The sequence below is a fragment of the Dermacentor andersoni genome, chromosome 10, assembly GCF_023375885.2.
Source record: "Dermacentor andersoni chromosome 10, qqDerAnde1_hic_scaffold, whole genome shotgun sequence".
In the NCBI taxonomy this organism is placed as follows: Eukaryota; Metazoa; Arthropoda; class Arachnida; order Ixodida; family Ixodidae; genus Dermacentor; species Dermacentor andersoni.
The window spans coordinates 50,323,492-50,344,312 of record NC_092823.1 but is presented as its reverse complement, the minus strand read 5'-3'; the positions used below and the strand labels follow the sequence as shown (position 1 = coordinate 50,344,312).

The following is a 20,821-nucleotide window of genomic DNA, read 5'->3' as shown; positions in this document are numbered from 1 at the left end:
GGCAACAAGACTAGAACCTAGCGGTTATAGGATATTTGTGCGGAGAGGTGCGGTAAGGGAGTGTGGTGTGGCGCTATATATACCAATTTAAAGTAAAAGTATGAAAAAAAAGAAACGGAGCAGCAGTCGAACAAATGACACCACCTTCAAATTTGAAGCCTACATCAACATTGTTAAATGCAGTTTTTGTGTGCATCATTATTTGGGATGCAGGTGAGGAAAGAGGTAGTTCATTTTTTTAGAAACATCGTGTTTTGAACGCTGTATGGCATGTTTTGATGGTCCCGCCAGGAAATTATTCAACTATGATGCCGTACCTTCTACTACCACTGATGCAACGATGTAACGAGAGAAACAGTGCTGCAATATCGGCTCTTGGTCGCTGCGGATTGTGTGAGCTGCTGTGCTTTCAACATTCTTTTCCACCTCGTAACTCATTTTCGGCGCATTCTCTGTTGCGCGTATCTGCAATGCTTGAGGCTTGTCGTTGCCATTGTGGTCTACACCTCCTTCACTGCTTTTACGCTATTTTTCGTGGTTCTGACAACAAACAATTTCAAGCATACATGCCTCCATCTAGCAAATACCATTTTCCATGTGACGACACATAATGTGATCTTCTTACCCTACAGTTTTGCTGTTTCTGTCCTCAGAAATGAATGTATAGAAACCACTGCTCTGGTCTTTGTGGAGTGCAATAGCGTAGTATGTCCGGGACACAAGAACAAGCACGATAGTATTTGTTTTTATTTGATGACGTATTTGGTCACCGGAACATTAAGTCGCTCTTAGTTCAGAGATTTGCAGACGTCTGCGTCTCATTTTCATGTAACAAAGAAAACAATGTTGTGCGATGGTTGAGTGTTAAGCCGCGCTCGACTTCTTCTTGCACGCTCCTTCAAGGCATGGGTTCGAATTCCCGTACAGGCGGTTGTGAAGTTTTCTTTTTCTTCACGCTGCATGATTACCCGCTTTAGCCTGACTTGTTCTCGTAGGTATCGACGCTGGCTGCCGGCCACAAGCATGCGTATGCGACAAATGCACATTTCCTAACATTGACCTTCGGTAAATCGTGCCAGTGGGTGTTTGTAGGCTTGGCGATAAAACACAGAAGTATTGCTTATAGAGAAATTATTATACGCCGTGGCAGGTTCGTGTCAGAAAAATCTACAGAGAAAAATCCGCTAGATATCTCAGGGCAGACATTCCCACGTCATCACTGACTCCTCAACGTACGTGATAGCAAAACTCCACTCTTATCGCTGTCATCCGAAACAATAGGGTGAAGCAGCAATGACTGCACTAGAACAGAGTGTTTTTTGCTAATCGGATAAGCCCTACTGCAATCGGAAGGACAAGCGGTAATCTAACTCGATGAGTGCTCCATGAGTGGCACAAAGAAGCTACGCCTCTATTATCCCGTCACTCTTTAGATTGAGTCCTTTTGAGTCACTTCGCAAGTTGCACCTTCTTCAGTCTTCAATCGCGGTGAATGTAAGTGAAATTTATTTATTTATTTATTTATTTATTTATTTTGAACACTCCCAGGGCTATAGGCATTACAAAGAGGAGGGGCATGCAAAATCGGCCGCGATTCCCTAAATTTTTTACATTGGCGATGGCAACGACGAAGGCAGGGAAGTGCGCGTTGTCACTTCTAGTTCGAAGAATGAATGCATTCTAATGCTTGTTCGGCAATGAGGTATGCCTGCCTTGCAGTTTTGGTCAGTTCGTGAAGATGTAGAAGACGGAGAAGGAGTAACTTATCTTGAGTATAGGGTTAGTATAATAAATTCTATGAACTAAAGTATTTACGGCGCAGAGAAGGAACCGGAAGACCAAGGGCTGATTTCGTTCCAGATATGTTTGCTTTTCGGGACCATAAGAATCCGAGCGTGCGGTTCGCCTGGTTAGATATGTAGTTCACATGCATTTTCCAGAACAGATTGTCTGTTATGTGAACACCCAGATATGTGTATGGTGAGGCAGGTGATAACAGAGTGTTATTCAGAAGATAGCGAGGGGTGGTATCATGAGGGCTGTTAGAAATATGGAGGTGTTTGCCTTTGGTGGTGCTAAGTGTCATGAGCCGGTCGCTGCATCATGAAGAAATTGCATTCCAGTCGGATTGCAAACATTCTTCATCACAGGCATTAGAAATTAAACGATATTGCACAAAGTTATCTGCGAAATGTATTATATGGGAGATAACGTTGATAGGAAGAATATTAATGTAAATTAGTTAGAAGAGAAGATCTTACACAGAACTTGGAAGTACTCCAAAGGGCACGGAAACAAAAGGTGAGTCGAAATCATTACCTGAGACATATTGGCTACGGTTGGAAAGAAAACATTTAATCCATCCTAATACCTGATCGTCCACATTGATAGCACCGAGCTTAATTTATAGTAGATCATAAAAAATAATGTCAAACGCCTTAGCAAAATCAAAGAAAATGCAGTCCACACAGTTAGCATCCATAACGCGAAATAAATCATTAGTGAAAGATAGGAGTTGTTTCGCACGAAAAAGAAAGCCACGTTGACATGATTTAAAAAAGTTGTTGAATTCGAGGAAGCTAACAAAATGAGAATGAAATATGTGCTGAAGAAAGGCACAGGGAACACTGGTTAGTGAAATGGGTCGATAGCTAAGTATTGAACCAGTACAAGCTGATTTATCTAATGTAACCACCTCCCCGCCTTCCGATCATAAGGAATAGAAAAACTCTGCAATGGCTGTTCAAATATTTCACGAAGAATCAATGATAAGCAGGTAGATGTACTTTTTAAGAACTTCATTGTTATGCCGTCGATACCTGAACTAGAGCTGTGCACAGGCCGCAATTCTGAGCCCGCACCCGGCCCGGGCCCTACACTACCACAGGCAGCCCGGTCCGGCCTAACGCTAAAGAAGCCTGAGTTCGCTCGGCCCAGCCCGGCTCGGCCTTAGGCCGGGTTACGGCCCAGCCCGGGCGCGACCCGACCTGCAATAAGGCGACGCCGACACAAAAAGAAACAATATGAGGAAAATGAGTTTATTTAAATGACCTTATAATTTTGAACTCTTGCATTCCATATGACAAAATCGTGAATATATACAGATGCAGCGCGCGCACAGAATTGTTATTCTAGGCTATTGTGCAAAAACGACAAGTGGTCCATTGATGAAGGGTTAAGGCAAGTGCGGTGCTCCTGCATTATGAATCCGGCAGCGCTGAAGTTTTGTTCACTGCTTGAACTGGTGGCCGGAATGGCTAATAGCCTCTTAGCAAGAAGAGCAAGTTTTGGGTACGTGGCTTCCTTGCTTTTCCGAAACTGCACTAGTTCAGATTCCAAGCACGGTGTCGATTCTGCGGCCAAGTAATCGGTCAGCTCATCTTGTTCAGCAGTCTGGTTGCTGGCTACGTCGCTCCACTCGCTGAAGAAATCTATGCATGGCTTTTTTCTGGGAGGTTGTTCTTGCAGAGTACACGAGTACTCCCGTGGTATCGACGCGAGAAGCTGTCTTACGCGCCTCGGCTAGCTTTCGTTTGCCTTGTGTTAGCGTTTGTAGTTTTCTCCCGTCCCTGCAGATTCCATTTTTGATGAATAAATACATTGCACTTCCTGCTGTACCTACATGCGAGACGATTAGCATACTTTCGCATAAGGTACGCAGTCGAGATGGGGGAGCCCGACCGATCCGTCCGAGACATAGAAAGCCCGAGTAAGAGAATCTCCAAATGGCCCGAGCCCGGCCCCGCGGGCTGCGCCGGGTCCGGGCTTTCCGGCCGGCCTGAGCCCGTGCACAGCTCTAACGTGAACTAGATGAAATCTTCTCCCTTTCAATTAAGCATGTCACACCAATGGAAACAATGATTATTGGACCCATGGATAGGAAGTCAGATGTAGATAGATGACGGGGTGCAATCGGCAAGGTAGAGGAAAAACACGAAACAAAAAATTCATAAAATACTTTGCAGCAGTCACTCTGGTGTATTGGAGCGTTGTTATCAGCATAGAAACCTACTGTATTCTGCTTATTTCCACCGACCACATTCGAAAATTTCCTCGGGTTATCTCTAAGACGGGACAGGAGTGCGTGTTGATAGAAATCTCTTTTTGCTTTTGACGAAATTTGTTTTATACTTCGTGTGGGCGGCGGCGTTCGTCCGTTTTTGTTGCCTCGGCCCCCCTTAATAGTATTTTGTGTTTGTTCAGCAGGCGCAGTAGGCGCGCGTCAACAAGAGAGCGTTTCTAGAGGATGGATTGATTAATTAAAAGGTCGACTTTTTCATTGATTACGGTAGAATGTTCATCAACATTGCAAATGTGGAAACTTGGACTGAAGTGAGCGGTAAAATCTATTAGTCTCGGGTTTGTAGACTCAAAGTAGTCGTGTTTATAGTGTCGGATAACTTTTGGCGTTTTGGTGGCCGGTACAGAAGTGTGCACTTCGAAACAAATCAATCTTCACTTAAACCAGGCAACTATCTTAAGCAGGAGAGAAGCTGGGGTGTAGTATTGAAAAGGAGGTCAAGAATTTTAGCAGAATGTTGTGTAGATCGCGTATGCTGAAGAACAAGTTGTTTAAAATTAAAATCCAGGCGAAGCTTATTGAAGAGAGAGCACTCAGATGAGCAGTCAGGTAAGGTAGGAGAGTCATGCCAGTATTGCTGGGTAATTAAAAACGCCAAGAAGGAAGAGTGGACTTGAATGGAACCAGTGAATTAACTCATTTAATGTGTCGTGTAAATCGGAACTAGGCGACACGGGCCAACTAGGTGAGCGATAGAACACACAAAAAAATAAGATCACGATATCTGAAAGTGACGCGTGTACACGCAATTCGCAAATGTGTAGCAATATCTAAAACACGACTCAAGCCATCACGTACGGTAATCAGCACCCCGCCACCAGTACGCGAGATACGGTCACAGGGAAAACAGTTGAAAACACTTTCACAATCAAACATTCCGTAATCTCTAAAATCCCACGAGAACCAAGATTCAGTCAAAATGAAAATGTCAGCTGAACTCGACAGCTGTCAGCTGAACTATAGCTAAAGACATCATCACGTTTGTTACGTACGCTGCGCACATTGAAAAAAAAAGGAATTAGCCACCGGGCGAGCAGGTAGCCATACCAAATCCCTGCTAGCGGTGAATGAAACATTCGTGACATTATTCGTAGAAGCCAAAACAGCAGATACGTCTCTACTCTCTCTGGGGCAACTGTCGGCAAAACCTAATTCACAAACGCGATCTGTGGTAGAACAATTGACGTAGCACTTTTTCTCGATGTACATTCAGTTTGACGGCAAGATATACTTCTCTCCTGAAGCCTTACCGAATCCAGCCAACTTTTTACGGGAGTGGCGCGTGGCGCAAGAAAAGTCTTCGCTAAATGATACTTTACAATTTTTTTTTTTTTTTTTTTATTGATATGATATAAGGAGATGTTGGCGCGCAATTTAAGGCGCCGGCTACTCCTTATCTCTTGGGTGGTTCCGTCATACATCATTCAGGGTTCATGGTTACATATCAAATAATCTTTTCACACAAGCACCAGGACGCAACGTTTCCACACGAAAAAAAAAAAAAAATTGTCTCCACACTCATGTAGTCGAAAGTCTCAAAAGTGCAAACGGTACTGTCGCCTAATAACACATTTTCTAGTCAGCCGGTCAGCGGGTACATACAATATACATGGCAAATGTCTCCACACTTATGAAGTCGAAAGTCTCAAAAGCACAAACGACACTGTCGTCTAATAACACATTGTCTAGTCAGCGGGTGGTATATACATCGTGTAAATATATTAGCACATACAGTTACAAGAGAACAGTCAACATTACATAATTCCCAAACAGATCCATATATAGAGTGACATTGAAATGAACAGAACAATGAAAGCACTAGTAACGTCCAGCGATGCCGCTGTCCTCAAGAAAAGTCTTTAGTGCTTTTAAAGCGCTCTTCTGCAAGGCCGTTGTTGGCCAAGGGCCCAAAAGTTTCCTTAGACTGAAAGGTCTGCGGTCTAATTTGCTTAGCGCTGATTTAAGTCGACATCTTGGTGTGTCGTGATGTGGGCAATCTAGAAGGAGGTGATATATATCTTCATCTAGAAATCCACAGTCACATTCGGGGGTTTCCGCTCGGCCAATTCTGTGTAAGAAATGCTTTGTGTAGGCAGTGCCTAGCCTTAATCGATGAATAAGCGTTTCCATAGTTCTATGTAATGACAATGAAAATTTGAATTCAATAAATGGATCAATATGATATAAGTCAGAGCTCTTAGAATTCTGATCAAACCAAGTGTTTCTAGACATGTTACAATTCTTTAGCTTTGTGCGCTGCCATATAATCTTGTCGCTTATTTTGGAGGAGCCGAATTTGACTATAATGGGTCGACATTTTTCTTATACGTATGAGCCCACTCTGTGAGCACCGTGAATACCTTCGTCAGGGAAAATAGATCCAGTTTGTCTGAAAGATATTTGTGAACATGTTTTTCAGGCTCTGTCCAACTTCCAGAGCTCGTATGCGGGATACATTAAGTAATTAGGTAATCCGGAGGGGAGCGGACCTCAAGATTGTCTAGCGGGGAATGTATTGCAACTGACTCAGAATGAACAGCTTCGGATATGGCATCGTTGAGTCCCAGAACATGTTCCCTGTCCAACTACTGTACCAGAGATTCGACAGTAGCAAGCCTGGTTGTAAGGTCGCAGACTTTCTTCTCTAGTTGCCTAAAGCTGGCTAAAGGTTGCTAAAGTATCCCCAAACTAAGTGTGAGGTGCATCCAATTTTTCAGACAATGCAGTAATAGCAGCAAGCACACCAGTATTTCGATCAGCCTGGGTTGGTCCAGGGCGAGAGGTTTGACTCAATGTCGCCTGCTAACATCAAACGTTTGACATGTTCGCAATCACATATTGTTGAAACTAACACAAGTGGGCAAGGGAAGAGCAGGGTACAAATGTTTCTGGTACATTTGTCGTGTAAAGAAGGGCAGCGACGCCTCTGTGCCAGACATATTTGCAGGAATATTAAATTAAACTTGGTTAAAACTGAATACATACCCTTCACACTTTTTGGTCACGAGGAAATGAACCAAATATAGATGATGACTGGCGACTAGAACGGCTGCTTTTTCTTGTTCAAATCCTCTAAATAACACATTGGCGGTAAAGCTTGCAATCTCGGTAGAAAAACAGCCAAACAAATTGAACATTAAATTCGTTCAAATTAAAGCGAGCGTTGAAGCGCCTCTGATGCCGGTGTGGCGTGCTGGGCGGTCTTATGAACGCTTATGAAAACTTTTTCCTGTCGACCTTATCAGAGACATTAAAGAAAATTACTTATTTTGCTCTTCTGGTGTAATAATGCTTTAGTTCTTTGGAGGACGCTGGTACATATCTGTAACACATTTCTGGCGTGTATTATAGCAATGCAATGAAATTATGGTTCAGAAATTTCTAATTGTAATCTTTCCTATCATCTACCACATTCCTAATAAGATAGATGAGCTATTTTAATGTCGTATTGAACACGTGTCTCTACGAGCAAGAATTTTTCCTGCACATGCTTTTTTGCATTGACGGCATCTTACGCTATATACACGTGATCAGAACAGAAACTTCGCCCCTTAAATTCGTAGTTACCATACGAATCTGCACAATACGCAACTGCGAGCCAACTTACAAAAATGTGCGAGCACAGTGAGTCGCGCTTTAACTGTAGACAAGGCTTTAGAAGAGAAAATATTCACCCACAGAAGGTTTTCGCGTGCAAAAATATACCTAACTCGGAGCAATTGAGAGAGGAACGCTCGTGTTGGGTGGCAAAATGAATTCACAGTTTCGCCCGCTGGATAAAGCGTTCAGATATCCAGCAAAGTACCAGATATTACGAGGCGTTAGGTCTGTAGTTCTATCGCTAGTACAACATTAAACATTAACTTACCAGTCAAAGACATGTGACACGAAGGAAACACGAAGAAAGCATGAAGTTCCACAGGAATGTTTCGCAATTGAATGTTGCGCACTGCAACTATTTTAAACATTAGGCTGTGCCATGCCTTCACAACTCAGCAGGTCGCTTGACCTTGAACTATCAGCGCCTGCAAAAAGCAGCTCGTGCCGAGGTAGCAGCCTCTCCTTCCTAAATTCCTGCCCTCAAATGATCGGCCTAACACGTGTCTTTCCCTTCCCTGATGCGGCTTTCGCCGATTCAAGCGCTTTCCTCTTCTAGGGTGCTACACTAGGGTCACGGTGCTAAAGAAGGCCTCCGTGTCAGGTGTGATATGTTATATAGGAAAGGCCGTGGTGATCTGACGTGCGCCAATTGTCGCGTTGCGCTTGATGCGTAGTGTTGAAACTACATTGTGAAAACAAACAATATCATAGAAATTTTTTTATTAGATACAGCACACTTCAGGTCAGCTTGAGTAATATTGTGGGCATATGATTTCTATTAACTACTAAGCACTGCCTGATATTTCCATAGACCGCAGTGACAAAAATATATTAATTAGTTTCATGGACGCTCCTTACGCAGCTCCGATAAGTAGTGACAATAGGCTTAGCAAGGCGTGTGTCAAGAATCTCGTAAATTTGAAGTATTCGCTGTTGCCCGGATATCTACGCTCGTTCGTTTGGGCTAGATGTGTAGGATAGTTCTCCCTTTTTTCAGCGCAGCTAAAATGCTTAGCTGCCTTTTTTATTGGGTCTTCTGAATATATATTCCCATTACGTCTCGAATAAAAGCGTTTGGCGCCTTGTGCTTATCTTGTTTGGCATCTTGTGCCAGTACCCGCCGCTTCCTGCCTATGCAACAGTATAACTCCGATTCGTTGTACTTGATTAAACAAACCTACATCCTAGGGAACTTTACAATACCCCCGCACTTTCATTGTTTATTGCAGATTTCTTCACCAAGGCTGCCGGAAGGATGGTCAGAACAGCGGCGCCTACGCTACTGCTCTTGGCCACTGTGTCGTGTTGCTTCGCCGCTGATATCGTAAAAGACACACGGCTCGGCCGAATCAAAGGCAACAGGCTTGAAGTGCTAGGTCATGTAGTGGACGAGTTCCGCGGGATACCGTACGCACAGCCACCCTTAGGTGCGTTGCGTTTCAAGCCGCCACAACCAGGTGGACCTTGGAAGGGTACACTCGATGCCAGGAACAAAAGGACCGCGTGTCCTCAGGTACGAATTTGCTAAAAAAATATCTTGCGCGGCTTCCTTGCTGAAGCTGTAAACACACGAATAACGGCTGTGCCCAATTTGACACGCGTGAGGGAAACCTGAGATAATGCATTATACATGAATGCTACTTTTCAATGTGTTGTCAAATAAAATTGACTGCAAATTTAATTGAAATGCGAAGGATTCGCGGCGAGTAGAACTCAGTTTTCAGTAATATCAATCTGGCAATTATCCCGTCATTTTCTTAGGCAGACACGGACAATCATTCGGCCTAAAAATGTGGGCCGATCACGAAAGTTCTGGCGTTTAAAATTTGAGCCACTCCCATTGGTATGTGAAACTCAGTATGTGCTGCTTTTGAATCAACCTCTTTTAAGCCAACATAGATATACTAACTAAATTAACGATCACGGTGCCACGCGTGCACAAACAAACGCGAACACATCTCACTTGATGGCTGCGGTAACTCGATGTGAAAACATTGCAGTGAGGAAGCGCAGTAGCAGTAGCGAGCGAAATGACTTTCGTGCTGTGTGTCGGCATGAACGCGAACTAAGCCGCGGAAACACAACGCGCGTCGGACTGTGTCCCCTTCGCAGTTGCCTATCAAGATACGGTGGGCCGAGCGAGCGCGCGTGGCCACCATGCCACCGGGAGTAGAATGCGCCCTGTTAAGCCCCCTACCTACGCCCCCTATCCCCCCCCCCCCCCCCGCGGAGCCTCGCAGGCGACCGAAGACGACGCGCTTCCTCCCCGCTTCCTTCCCTTGCGTGCGCGCAGAGAGAGAAGAGAAGAGAAGCCGTTAGGCCATCCGTCTTTGTAGAAATTTCCTACAGTCTCGCCGAGAGCCCCGACGAGTCGAGGTACTCGACGACACTTAAGAAGGCCGGTAGCTGATTACGACAGGGGAAGAGGATATCTTCCTGTCGTGAACATGGGAGCACCAGGCGGTGGAAGTCTTGCAGAAGTCGGCCGCGGTGCAGGCGCGCAATGGAGCCGGAATCGCCGGCACACCCTCTCACGCTTTCTCTCGCACATACAGCATACCGCGCGCGGACATGGTTTTATCGCCGTAGGACCGTTGCGGCGCCTACGGTGACAGCAGAAATGCGCCTGGATCATCCATATAATTGCTATCGCAACAAAAGCCATTACTTCGTCACGAAACAGCCGCGTGTGCAGTTGGCGGCGGTGTTTTGCCGCGCATGGAGCACTCAGGACTACATTTAGCGCCACGTGTGATTTTCAGGAAGGCGTAGCTTGCAGTATCCCTCCATGCAAGAGCGGTTGTGTTTGAGAGAGCTCACCGTGCCATTGTAGGTACAATTGGTAAAACTCAAAGTGATGTTGATCAGCAGTTGTAAGACCTACAGATGAGCGAAATGTTTATAAAATCTCCCGTTTGCTCGGCTACACACCGATAGTGTCCATACACCGCCTGCAGAACGCACGAGAGGTTTCACCTACCTCACTGCGGCTGCGTCTTCGATGAAGCCTACCTGTTCTTTTCTTACTGGAATTGCCGAATACCGGTATGTTAGAAAAAAAAAACTAGAAACACCATCTTTAGAAATCGGTAAAGCTTCACCAAGAACAGATAACGCTGTTGTGTAAACGGCATCCGCTATAGCATATAAAATGGAGAACGTTTATATATGATAACATAGTTTTGATTGGGTAGAATGTTCGCCACAGTTTTGCAAAGGCACACTCACACATTACTTGTACATTTCTCCGCAATGTAAATTACGCCAATATGTCCGTGTTACATGTAATAATACGTGTAGTTTACAGATTTATCTTATCGTTATTTTTTCACGGCTGACGTACCGGGTTGTAACCTTGACAGTCTTGTTAAAATTTTTGAATATTTTGTTATGTGTAAAATGATTGACCTTATAGATAAAGATGTGGCGGCTAATTCACATAACTGGTATTTCGTAGGTACGTTTTGCCGCTTGCCGGCTGCCACCGTTACTGACATATTCAATATGAGGATTGGCTACAATTTTCTCTTGCGAAACATGCTATTGCAAGGGCTTTTTATGAATACAGGCCCGCTTTCTATAGTCACTAGAATTTACCTTTTTTTTTAATGAAGCAAACCTCAACAAGCCGTTGCAGTGGTTGTAAAAAAATATTTTTCCGTTCCTTTGTATGTCGATAGGAGACCCGCAGCTAAACCTTCATCTTCAGGCGTCAGAAGTGCCACTTGTCGTATCAATAGTACTTCGTTAGCATCTAATTGATAACTTGTTCTAATTTTGTCGTTGAAACATATGCAGGTCATCTCTAATCCCAAAGCCTTTGCTAACATCACGCTCACGGAAGACTGTCTGCACCTCAATATATGGAGCCCCCCAAATCGTTCCCAAAGCGTCGTTCCAGTACTCGCTTGGATCCACGGTGGCGGCTTCACGCATGGTTCATCCGGCCAGGATGCAAGCAATGGTGCTGTTCTAGCGGCAAGCACAGGTCTTGTCGTCGTCAGCTTCAACTATAGACTCGGCTTCTTGGGCTTCTTAGACACGCAGACGACTGAGGCACCGGGCAACGTCGGTCTCCTAGATCAAAACATTGCCCTCAAGTGGATCAGGGAGAATATTGACGAATACGGTGGTGATGCTTCGAAAGTCACCATCTTCGGTGACAGTGCTGGTGGTATGAGTGTCCACGGGCACGTAATCTCGCCGATTAGCAAAGGTCTCTTCATTAGAGCATGTCTAATGAGCGGGACTCTTCATGGCCGCGACTTTACTGAGACGGCGAATGACAGCATAAGCAAGGGAAACGCTGTCGCTGCAGCAGTGGGCTGCGCTGACCACCACAAGAACTTGACCACTGACCCCGAATCTGTTGTTGAGTGCCTCCGCTCGAAAAATGCTTTTGAACTCATACGAGCCACAAATTACGTATTCAAGCGCAAGTTTTTTCCTTTCCTACCTACGTTCCCCAATAACTTCCTTCCAGTGGATCCCAGCGCCGCAGCGAAACAGGGATTTTTCAATGCAGTCGACCTATTGATCGGAGTCACTGCTGATGAGGGGGCAACAGCCCTGCGATCGCTTCCGAACGATATTAGCCGCCTCAACCGAAAACGATTGGAGCGCTTGCTTCGAACTGCTGTCTTCCCTTGGCTCAGGACGGACTTCTCCGAACCGTTGGACGTGTACAAAGCTGAGGCACCTGACAATGTGGCGCTGAGGCGAGCGTACGCAGACTACTTATCCGACTCTGTATTCGTGTGCCCCATGCACTTCACAGCTGAGGATTACTCGAACAGAAGCGAGTCTGTGTACACCTACGTGTTTGGTCATCTGTCTCGTAAGAAGGCGCTTCCTTCGTGGATGGGGACACCCCATAGTTATGATGTCAGCTACATGTTTGGTGAGCCACTTGTTGACCAACAGAGTTATACGGCCCAAGATGCCCACGTGTCTCGAGTGGATATGACAGCTTTGTCAACCTTCGCTACCACTGGGTAAGTGAACGGGCAACGGCTAAATGTTCTGTGCTGTGAACACCTCCTCGCTAAAGAAACCTTTCTGGAGCTATTCACATTCGTTCTTATGTGAGTGATGAGTGGTGACTATACGCAGCAGCCACAACCATATGCTAGATATTACAAGTGCGTCGAATATTCCATGGGCTTGCAAAAGTTCTCGAATTTAGAGGAAGTGCACTAGGTAGCGGTAAGTCGTCTCAAATATAGAATGTTATATTGGTATCAAAAGGTAATTTGCATACGTTCATGGAAACAGCAAAGGAAAGTCGTGGTGTGCTTTCATTTTGTCGACGGTATATCTGCACTATGTTTCATTAGTAGTTACCGCACGCTCAACTCAAAAAACTATTTCGCAAACATTAGTATCTCAAATAAGAAAAAAAGGCAGATACAAAGAGAGCATCTTGTCATTAGCACAGCCACATTTCCCTATGAAAAGTTCGCTCATTGAAGGACCACACTCATGTCAAGAACGAAAGAAGGGATACACGAGATAATGCTGTTCAAGGTATGAAGCGTGGTGCGTTTTGCAAGTGTATAACAACACGAAGTTGCACAATGTACACTATCCAGCAAAAGTTTGAAGACAAATCCTGTCAATTATTTTTCTTCTTAGCCTGGTCATGCCGCCTGTAATCAACTGGCACATCTACTCGCGGTCGTTCGATCAAAGCTACGTATTGAGGCCACCTGGCATTGCAGAGCTGTTTTATTATAAATTTTAAGAGTTAGCGAATGCCCTGGTCTCCTATTTCCTGCTGGCGAGTGTAAAATACAAATTTCTTCATTTCTGCTTCCCTCCGTCATATTCGTAGCACTCTGTGAACACCGATTTTTTTATTTTGACAATATAATTTTGGATGGCGCTTTGTTGCTCTGTTTTATATAACGAGATTGCCAAAGTATTGTTTAGTTGTCGCAGAAGAGGGTTACCTTTCTGATTTTAACGTCGCATGCAATGCGAACAATTACATGATTTCTTTGGAGCGACACGTTCCTAAATATTATATAAAAATGAACTCAACTGAATGAATGGCAGACATTAAAGTGGGCTTTCAAGATTTTGTAGTTTCAATTTGTTCTTCTACTAGCTTTCATAACTAAGCATGGGTCGTAGGTAGGAGGGTCGTGTCCGAACAAACGTTAACGCCTCAGGAGAAAAATAATCCAAATAAAAAACGCAGTATCCACATTATACCTGCAAACTAACCTAAGACATAGGTTGACTTTTTGATTGAGAAACTATGTTCTCATACTGGGTGAACTTGATTCATGATTAAATATTCATACACATCAAAAATAGGACCCAATGCTTCTTAGAATTATTTTACTCTTATTGTATATTTTTCTAGTTGCTGCTTTGTCCTCTTCTGGGATATGTTGCGCTGTAATGTACCAGAAAGTTTTTCCGTACACTGAATATTATGTCACTGGGTCTGACGACCTGCAGCTAAAAAAGTTTACTTTTTTGCACTGCAGCACCACTGCCTTGCGTACAGCTAGCATACTGTAATCAGTCTTACGCAGTCGGTTCTGTCAAGGCAACCAAAAATGCTCATCGCGTGATGCAAAAGCATCGGTTTTCATCTTCATTTGGAATATGTTTTAGCCCTTCTTTTACAAGTAAGATGCAAACATCATGCAACGCTGTCAACGGTACCTTTTCTCTTGTCCTCAGGGTCCCTCAGCTTCCAGCAGGGCGCCAGTGGCCGAAGTACACTTATGACAACCGGGTCTCAGTTTACATCGCTGGTGACAACATAACAGATGTCTACGGCATTCACATGAAGAAATGCGACATCTGGAAGGCATTCTGGAAAATGTAAAAGAGATTTTGTAATTTACAATGCCTTCGAAATATTATGCCTGCTGTTGCAAAATATTGGATTTTTTCTTTCATACTAAAAACTACACATTTGACAAGCGGTAGCGCTAACCGAGGATAGGTGGCTGATAACAATCAGAGGATCTTAACAAAGGCACTGATCCTTTTTGCTTTGCCCTCGTCTGTGAGGATGAAGCAAAAAGGATCAGCGGCTTTGTAGGGGCTCTCTGTTTTTTGTGAGCCTGCAGTCGTCCGTAAGCACTACTGCTTGTAAAATGTGAACTTTCTCTAACTCGCTCAAGTTTCTCTACTATGAGAAGTTCAATAAAGTTGCATATTTTCAGCATTTGAATCAATAAGTTTGTCACTCACTCCCCTAAAAAGGTTAATGTGGCTGGGCTATTCAAAGCGGAAATTATCGAAAGTTTAATTATTCGCTTGAAAAATTGTGACCCCATCAACTTGCGTATATTGTCCAATATGAGAGCAGAATAATAATTTAAGAGACTACAGCATGCCTCTACTACGCGTATTGGCTGTATGTGGTTATGAAAAACCTAAAGCACCGTTCATGGCGATAAGATTCGTTTAGAAAAGCTTCAAGCCTGCAAAGAAGTATGCCATATAAGACAGACGAAGGATGGCACGACACATAGGGGAACCGAGATAGAGCATTGACACAAGCGCATCACTTGAAGTTATTCTTCGTCCGCTATTATCTCCGGACGAATTGGTGGGGTAGTTTGTTATACATGTCGATTGAATCACAGCGAATAAAAAAGTGACAAACAGAGTAAACATCACAAAGCGCTGACTGCAACTGCTTTATTGCCACGCAAAGCTCTTCTGACTATACAATTCGCCGCATAAGCAACGCATGCATTGCGTTTTAAAGGAGCCAAGGACTGAACATTACAAGTTTCTGGAACATTCACTGCGCCGACCCGGTCCTTATAGTAAAGTACTCTTTGAAATCAGTGATATCCGATTGACGTACAACCAATCGCGTTGGCTGGTGTTACGCGGCTACACTGTAAGATGATGACACCCTTAAGGGTGTTTTCATGTCGTACTGGTAACACCTTTACTGTGGGGCCCTTAGAAAAAATTGATAGAAGACAACCACGGAGCTCTGACTAAACGTGCGATGACAGAAGTCGTAGTTGAAAACTGTATAATCATTCTGACAGCCTTGGGCGCGCAAAAATATCTGACATAAGTGTTTCATGTCTCTCTACCTATGAAATTATTTTATCGAATATTTCTGTGCGCCAAAGGCTGTCAGAATGACTACATAGTTTTCAACTACGTCGTTTGTCATCGCGCGTCTAGTTAGAGCTCCGTTGTTGGCCTCTACTATCCTTTATGACCCTAACAGTAGGGGCGTTACCGATTCCACAATAAAACACGGTAGGTGTGTAAACATTCTTACAGTGATAACCACGAGCTCGTGGGATCAAATTCCGGCCACGGTGGCCGCATTTCTACGGGGACGAAATGCAAAAACGTCCTTCTCCAGTGTATTTAGGATCCCTTGGTGCTCAAAATAAATCCGCAGTCTCCCACTACGCCGCGCCTCATAATAAAATCGTGGTTTGGCAAGTAAAATCCCAGAATAAATGTACACGTGCTTGAGTCACGTGGTGAAATTCAACACATTGAGCTTTCATGTTCATTTTCCGTTGTGATATTCAACCTATAATTGCAAAATTAACGAAAAAAACTTTATAGTATACATTAAAGTTCAAACTAACTTACCGTTCCTCTTTAGAGTCCCTTAAAAGCCATCTTTTTATTAAGAATGAGCCATTCAATTCACGTTCTTGGGTTGTGTCTCCTAAACTGGATTCACATCATGGGATGGATTGCTGATTCAGCTCGCAGGCACATGTCACGTGGCTCAGCGGCCCCGAATCACATCGCGCAAAATGAAGACGCTGATGCCCCATGGTATAACGCAGCTCACTTATGCGGCTGCAGGCTGACTGGGCGATTCAACTAGCTGTGCAAATCTAGCTTTACGCACCCGATAGGAGGTACAACCAGTGCTCGGGAGATGCTGTTCCCCAGGTGTAGTCGTCATGAGGATGTATAAAGTGTCACTGGGTAGTCAGAGTAGATAGAGAAGAACAGAGTAGAAAGAACAAAGTAGAAATATCTGGCAGTCGAAAACTAACTCTCCATAGGCCGAAATTCTGGAAAGAAAACGAAGTGGCACTCAAGTTTCAACGATAGCGGCCACCACAGTCGGCGATTGCTGAAATCTGATGCGCCGGTCAAAAACGACGGCTATTTATGTATGATTCACTAAAGCTACAAGCGCTATCTCTGGTGCTCGCATGTGTTCTAGAAGGTGCAACACTATTTTCGTCGCTCATGCTATCTTCTGATTACACTGCTTCGATAACAGCGTCTGCAGACAACAGAGAGAATCAGTGACAACGTTCGAGAACGTTCTCACACAGCAACGTGCTTCTTACGCTGAGGGACAGCTTTCTAACAAAAGCGTAGTTCTGGCGCCAGCTTGTGAGAAAGAAATTTGGTGGAGAGAGCGCGAATAAGTGTTGTGCAATACATGGCGGCCATGACGTCGTTGGGGCTGCTGCATTTTCTTTCGGCGCTTGCAGTGCACAAAAGCACGGCACTCGACTGTGGCTTTCGTTACTCCCCGTAAGCCCACACCGGTGGTTGCATTTATTTATATATTTCAAAATTTCAAAAATCATACTAATAAAATAGAGTATCCAGCCTGCTGAAGTACAAAGGCTTTAGTGCAAGATAGGAAGCTCATGCGTCTTGATAGAACAAAAAAAGTCACACACGCTGCACGCACATATATAAGCATATAAACACATCAGTATGTCTATTGTGTACCTGCCTGCAATAAGTATAGTAGTCATTCAAGCATCGCTGCTTTTATGGCGGTTGAATAACGCAATCGCACTGAATGGAATCATGCACTAAGTGCTCTTTAATTGCTTGCAGCCAATAAGAGACTTGCAGTTTCCAACGCATCACTCCTATAAATGGCAGCAGGTTTGTGCGAACTTGGGCAATCACAACTTGGACATCCATGAGAGAATGCTCCTTTTGAGCGCAGTAATAACAGTTTTGGCTGCCTGCAATAAGATCGCAGACTTAAAAACGTTCTTCGTATATTGTTGCTGTTTGAATTCTTCCCCGCGAAAATGCCTTCGAGCCTTCGAGACACGCATTTTCTTTCGCCAGAACTTTGGCAATAGTGTACAATTCGCTATTTTTTGTGTTTCTTTCTAAACTTCACGTCGGTTGCATTCAGCGTTCTCCCAAAGCGGCGGGATACATTTGTCCTTGAAACACACCTACAAAGCTGCTTATCCAAAGCCAAATCCAAACGCCGTATTTCATCTCCGCACTTTGAAATTTGTCTACACATTACCCTTAGCGTGCCGCTTACTTTCCCATAATATAAACCAAGTACCTTGTTTAGTGCAACTTTGACACCAGAAATGTTAAGTACCAACGTAGTAAAACAAATAAACGGGAGAGTTCAGTTAGTATTGGCAACTCTCATCAGGTCAATAACCTGGAACGTTTGTCATACGTTGCACTATGACCCACAATTCTATGAAACATAACCCACGTGTAACTTACAGTGATATGCAGCCATTGGGAAGCATAGCTGGTACCGGCGGCACACGGGTGAAGAAAAAACCAAGATGTCTCTCTCGACTGCAGAAATTTCTGTAGCGACTTAGGACATTATGTGGAACGACAGAAATTCCCGATAGAGAACATCTGAGGGGGAATTCATTAAGCTGCGCAATTCGTACGCAATTTATCAGCGAGAAAACTCTTACCTTAAGATAAGGGTGCCGCGGAAGTGGCAGTGCATTTAAGTTAAGGTGTCCTACGAGAGCGAGCCGGAAACAAAGCTCGCATTAAAGGACAAGAAATGAAAGAAGCGCGATCAATTGATATCCCCATCGCACATTAAGTATCCGTAGCTGAGGCTATATTGTTTCGGCAAATCACCTTTCACGACGTTATGCAACATAGCTGTGTCGGCTGTGGGAGGAGTAGCATTCGCTAGCTCCTGTAACTATCCCCTTGGAATAGCGAACTCACCGATGTGCGCTAGGCGCCAGTCTGAAGAGACCATCAGTCGTCTTCTGCGCCACTGTTTTCGCTTTGATAGCCAACGTCAGACTATCCAGAGCACTTTGAGTAGACTGGACGACAGGCTATTCACAGAAGAAAAGACCTTGGGAGCCTAGCCTCAAAATTCATTCGCCCAGAAAGCCATTCGGGAGCTTCTTCACTGGCTCAAGGCAACAAACTTGAACGCCCGACTGTAGATACCCTGCACCTAACTTCGCACATGCGAAAGTGCTATATAGATTCATGTTTTCTCTCCCTCTCTCTCTCGCTTTCACTCCCCCATACCCCTCCCCACGTATTCCGTAGCAAACTGGACTCATTCTGGTTAAACTCCCTGCCTTTCCATCCTCCATTTTTTCTCTCTCTCCCACTGCACACCCTTGCAGCTTGACAGCTCCCTTTTCCGGGCGTCAGTTACAGCGCCGACGAGCGCAACCGGGCTCGCCCGTCCACCGCACCGCCGTGAAAAGAATGGCAGGGCAAGCGTCAGCCATATTCTCAAATTCTGAAAGAGACAGGGCTGCTGGGCAGATGATGACATATCTGGCGCAAAAGAAGACGTTCAGCTGGAGCAATTGCCGTCCGAGTCTGCCAGGCTAACCCCGCCATTGTACATCATCGCCACCATTACCACCGCCAGCAAAATTCGCATAAAAACCTTTACTGCCAAAAAAGCAGCAGAAAATGTCTTCAATAACATGTCCGCAGGATCTGATCAACCTAGCTAATCAAAAACCCCGGTCCAAAGAGCAGGGCACTGCTGAATAATACCATGAAGGATGTAATTTGAACGAATTCCGGTCGGATGTCGGGAAAGCAAGATGAACCTTATCTAAAAAGGCAATGGTGATAGCAATAAGATGAGCTCGTACAGGCGAGTTACAGTAACATCGATTATATATAGAATGGCAGTGCAAGACATAAAATTATACTGTTGAAGTGGGTGGAGAAAAATGATGTACTTGGAAAACTACAGAATTGGTTTAGACCGGGCGGGTGCTTAAAGGACAATGTGTTTGTACTAATTAAGGGCATAGAGGTTTCAGTAGCTCTGAGTAGAACTTTATTGATAGCATTTCAAGATAATACAAGCGGCTGCGACAACGTAGGGAGGCAATTCTTACGGTATATTTTCAAGCGCGAAGAAAAGAAAGATTTCATGGAGCTGCTGTGGGAGATATTAGAGACAACGTAGTACAAATTGTATGGCAAGAGCGGAAATATAATGATGTGGTGGAAATTAATCAAAAACTAAAGCAAGGAAACGCTCTGTATCCATTGATCTTGAAGCTTTATGCTACGAACATAGAAAGGTGACTAGAAATAGGGAATTAGGGTTTGATTTACTCTGCATGCGTAAAGGAAAAGCGGTGCTACAGAAGGTTGCTGGAATGATACAGAAGGATCGAACCATTCAAGAGCCTTATAGGCAGTTGCGAATATCTGTGGCAATGCAGCGACAAATATTGCCCTTAAGTATAGCCCGGCGAAATCGGGAATTATAATCTTCATTGAATAGGCGATTAATTACATTGTGTCAATTCAACAGCAAGTCATACCCACATCCAAGCAATATAAGTACATCGGCACATACATACTTGAAGGAAATACTTGCTTAGCATCCACCAATTTAAGGTGAAAAAAGTAACGCACTAATATTGGAAGATAAAGCAAATGCAATTTTAAAGGAGGAATGGTGCCAGTGCTAACGTTCGAAAAATGCCATTCTGTGCTTACAATTGGATGTCTTGTGAAGTCAAGTGAACTAAAGCTCGCTAAGCCGGTTGGCTTTGAGAGCCCACAGTAATACCGCAAATGAGGCAGTCTTAGGTGAAATGGGTTGATCCCCTTTTTGAACTCATAGAGACGCACACAGCAAAATTAGTTTTGAAGGCTCGGGAACATGGATGAAACTAAATGGGAAGCTAACGTGCACAACTATCTGTACCTAAAAAGCGTGGACACAGAATCGAGGAAGAGGTGAACAAAGTTGGCACTTAAGTACAGGGCAACTTTAAGTATAAATAGACAACCAGGAGTAATCAGGTAGAATGCGATGTAAACGTAGACATCGAATTAGTTGCAATAAATGAAAACAAAAAAGACCATAGAGGGTTATGTGTATGGGAAGAAAGAAATTAGAATGGAAAACCTGTA

General features: G+C 44.2%; 1 protein-coding gene across 1 annotated transcript; it reads left to right on the top strand.

Annotated features, from left to right (window-relative positions):
• The first annotated feature begins 1,387 nt into the window (after positions 1-1,387).
• On the top strand, positions 1,388-14,876 carry LOC126543741 (acetylcholinesterase-like). The gene is made up of 4 exons (XM_050190847.3): positions 1,388-1,494; positions 8,911-9,194; positions 11,480-12,675; positions 14,378-14,876. Exons 2-4 carry the CDS (start codon positions 8,937-8,939, stop codon positions 14,523-14,525), a joined length of 1,602 nt encoding a protein of 533 aa, XP_050046804.2. The 5' UTR covers positions 1,388-1,494; positions 8,911-8,936; the 3' UTR covers positions 14,526-14,876.
• Positions 14,877-20,821: the final 5,945 nt, after the last annotated feature.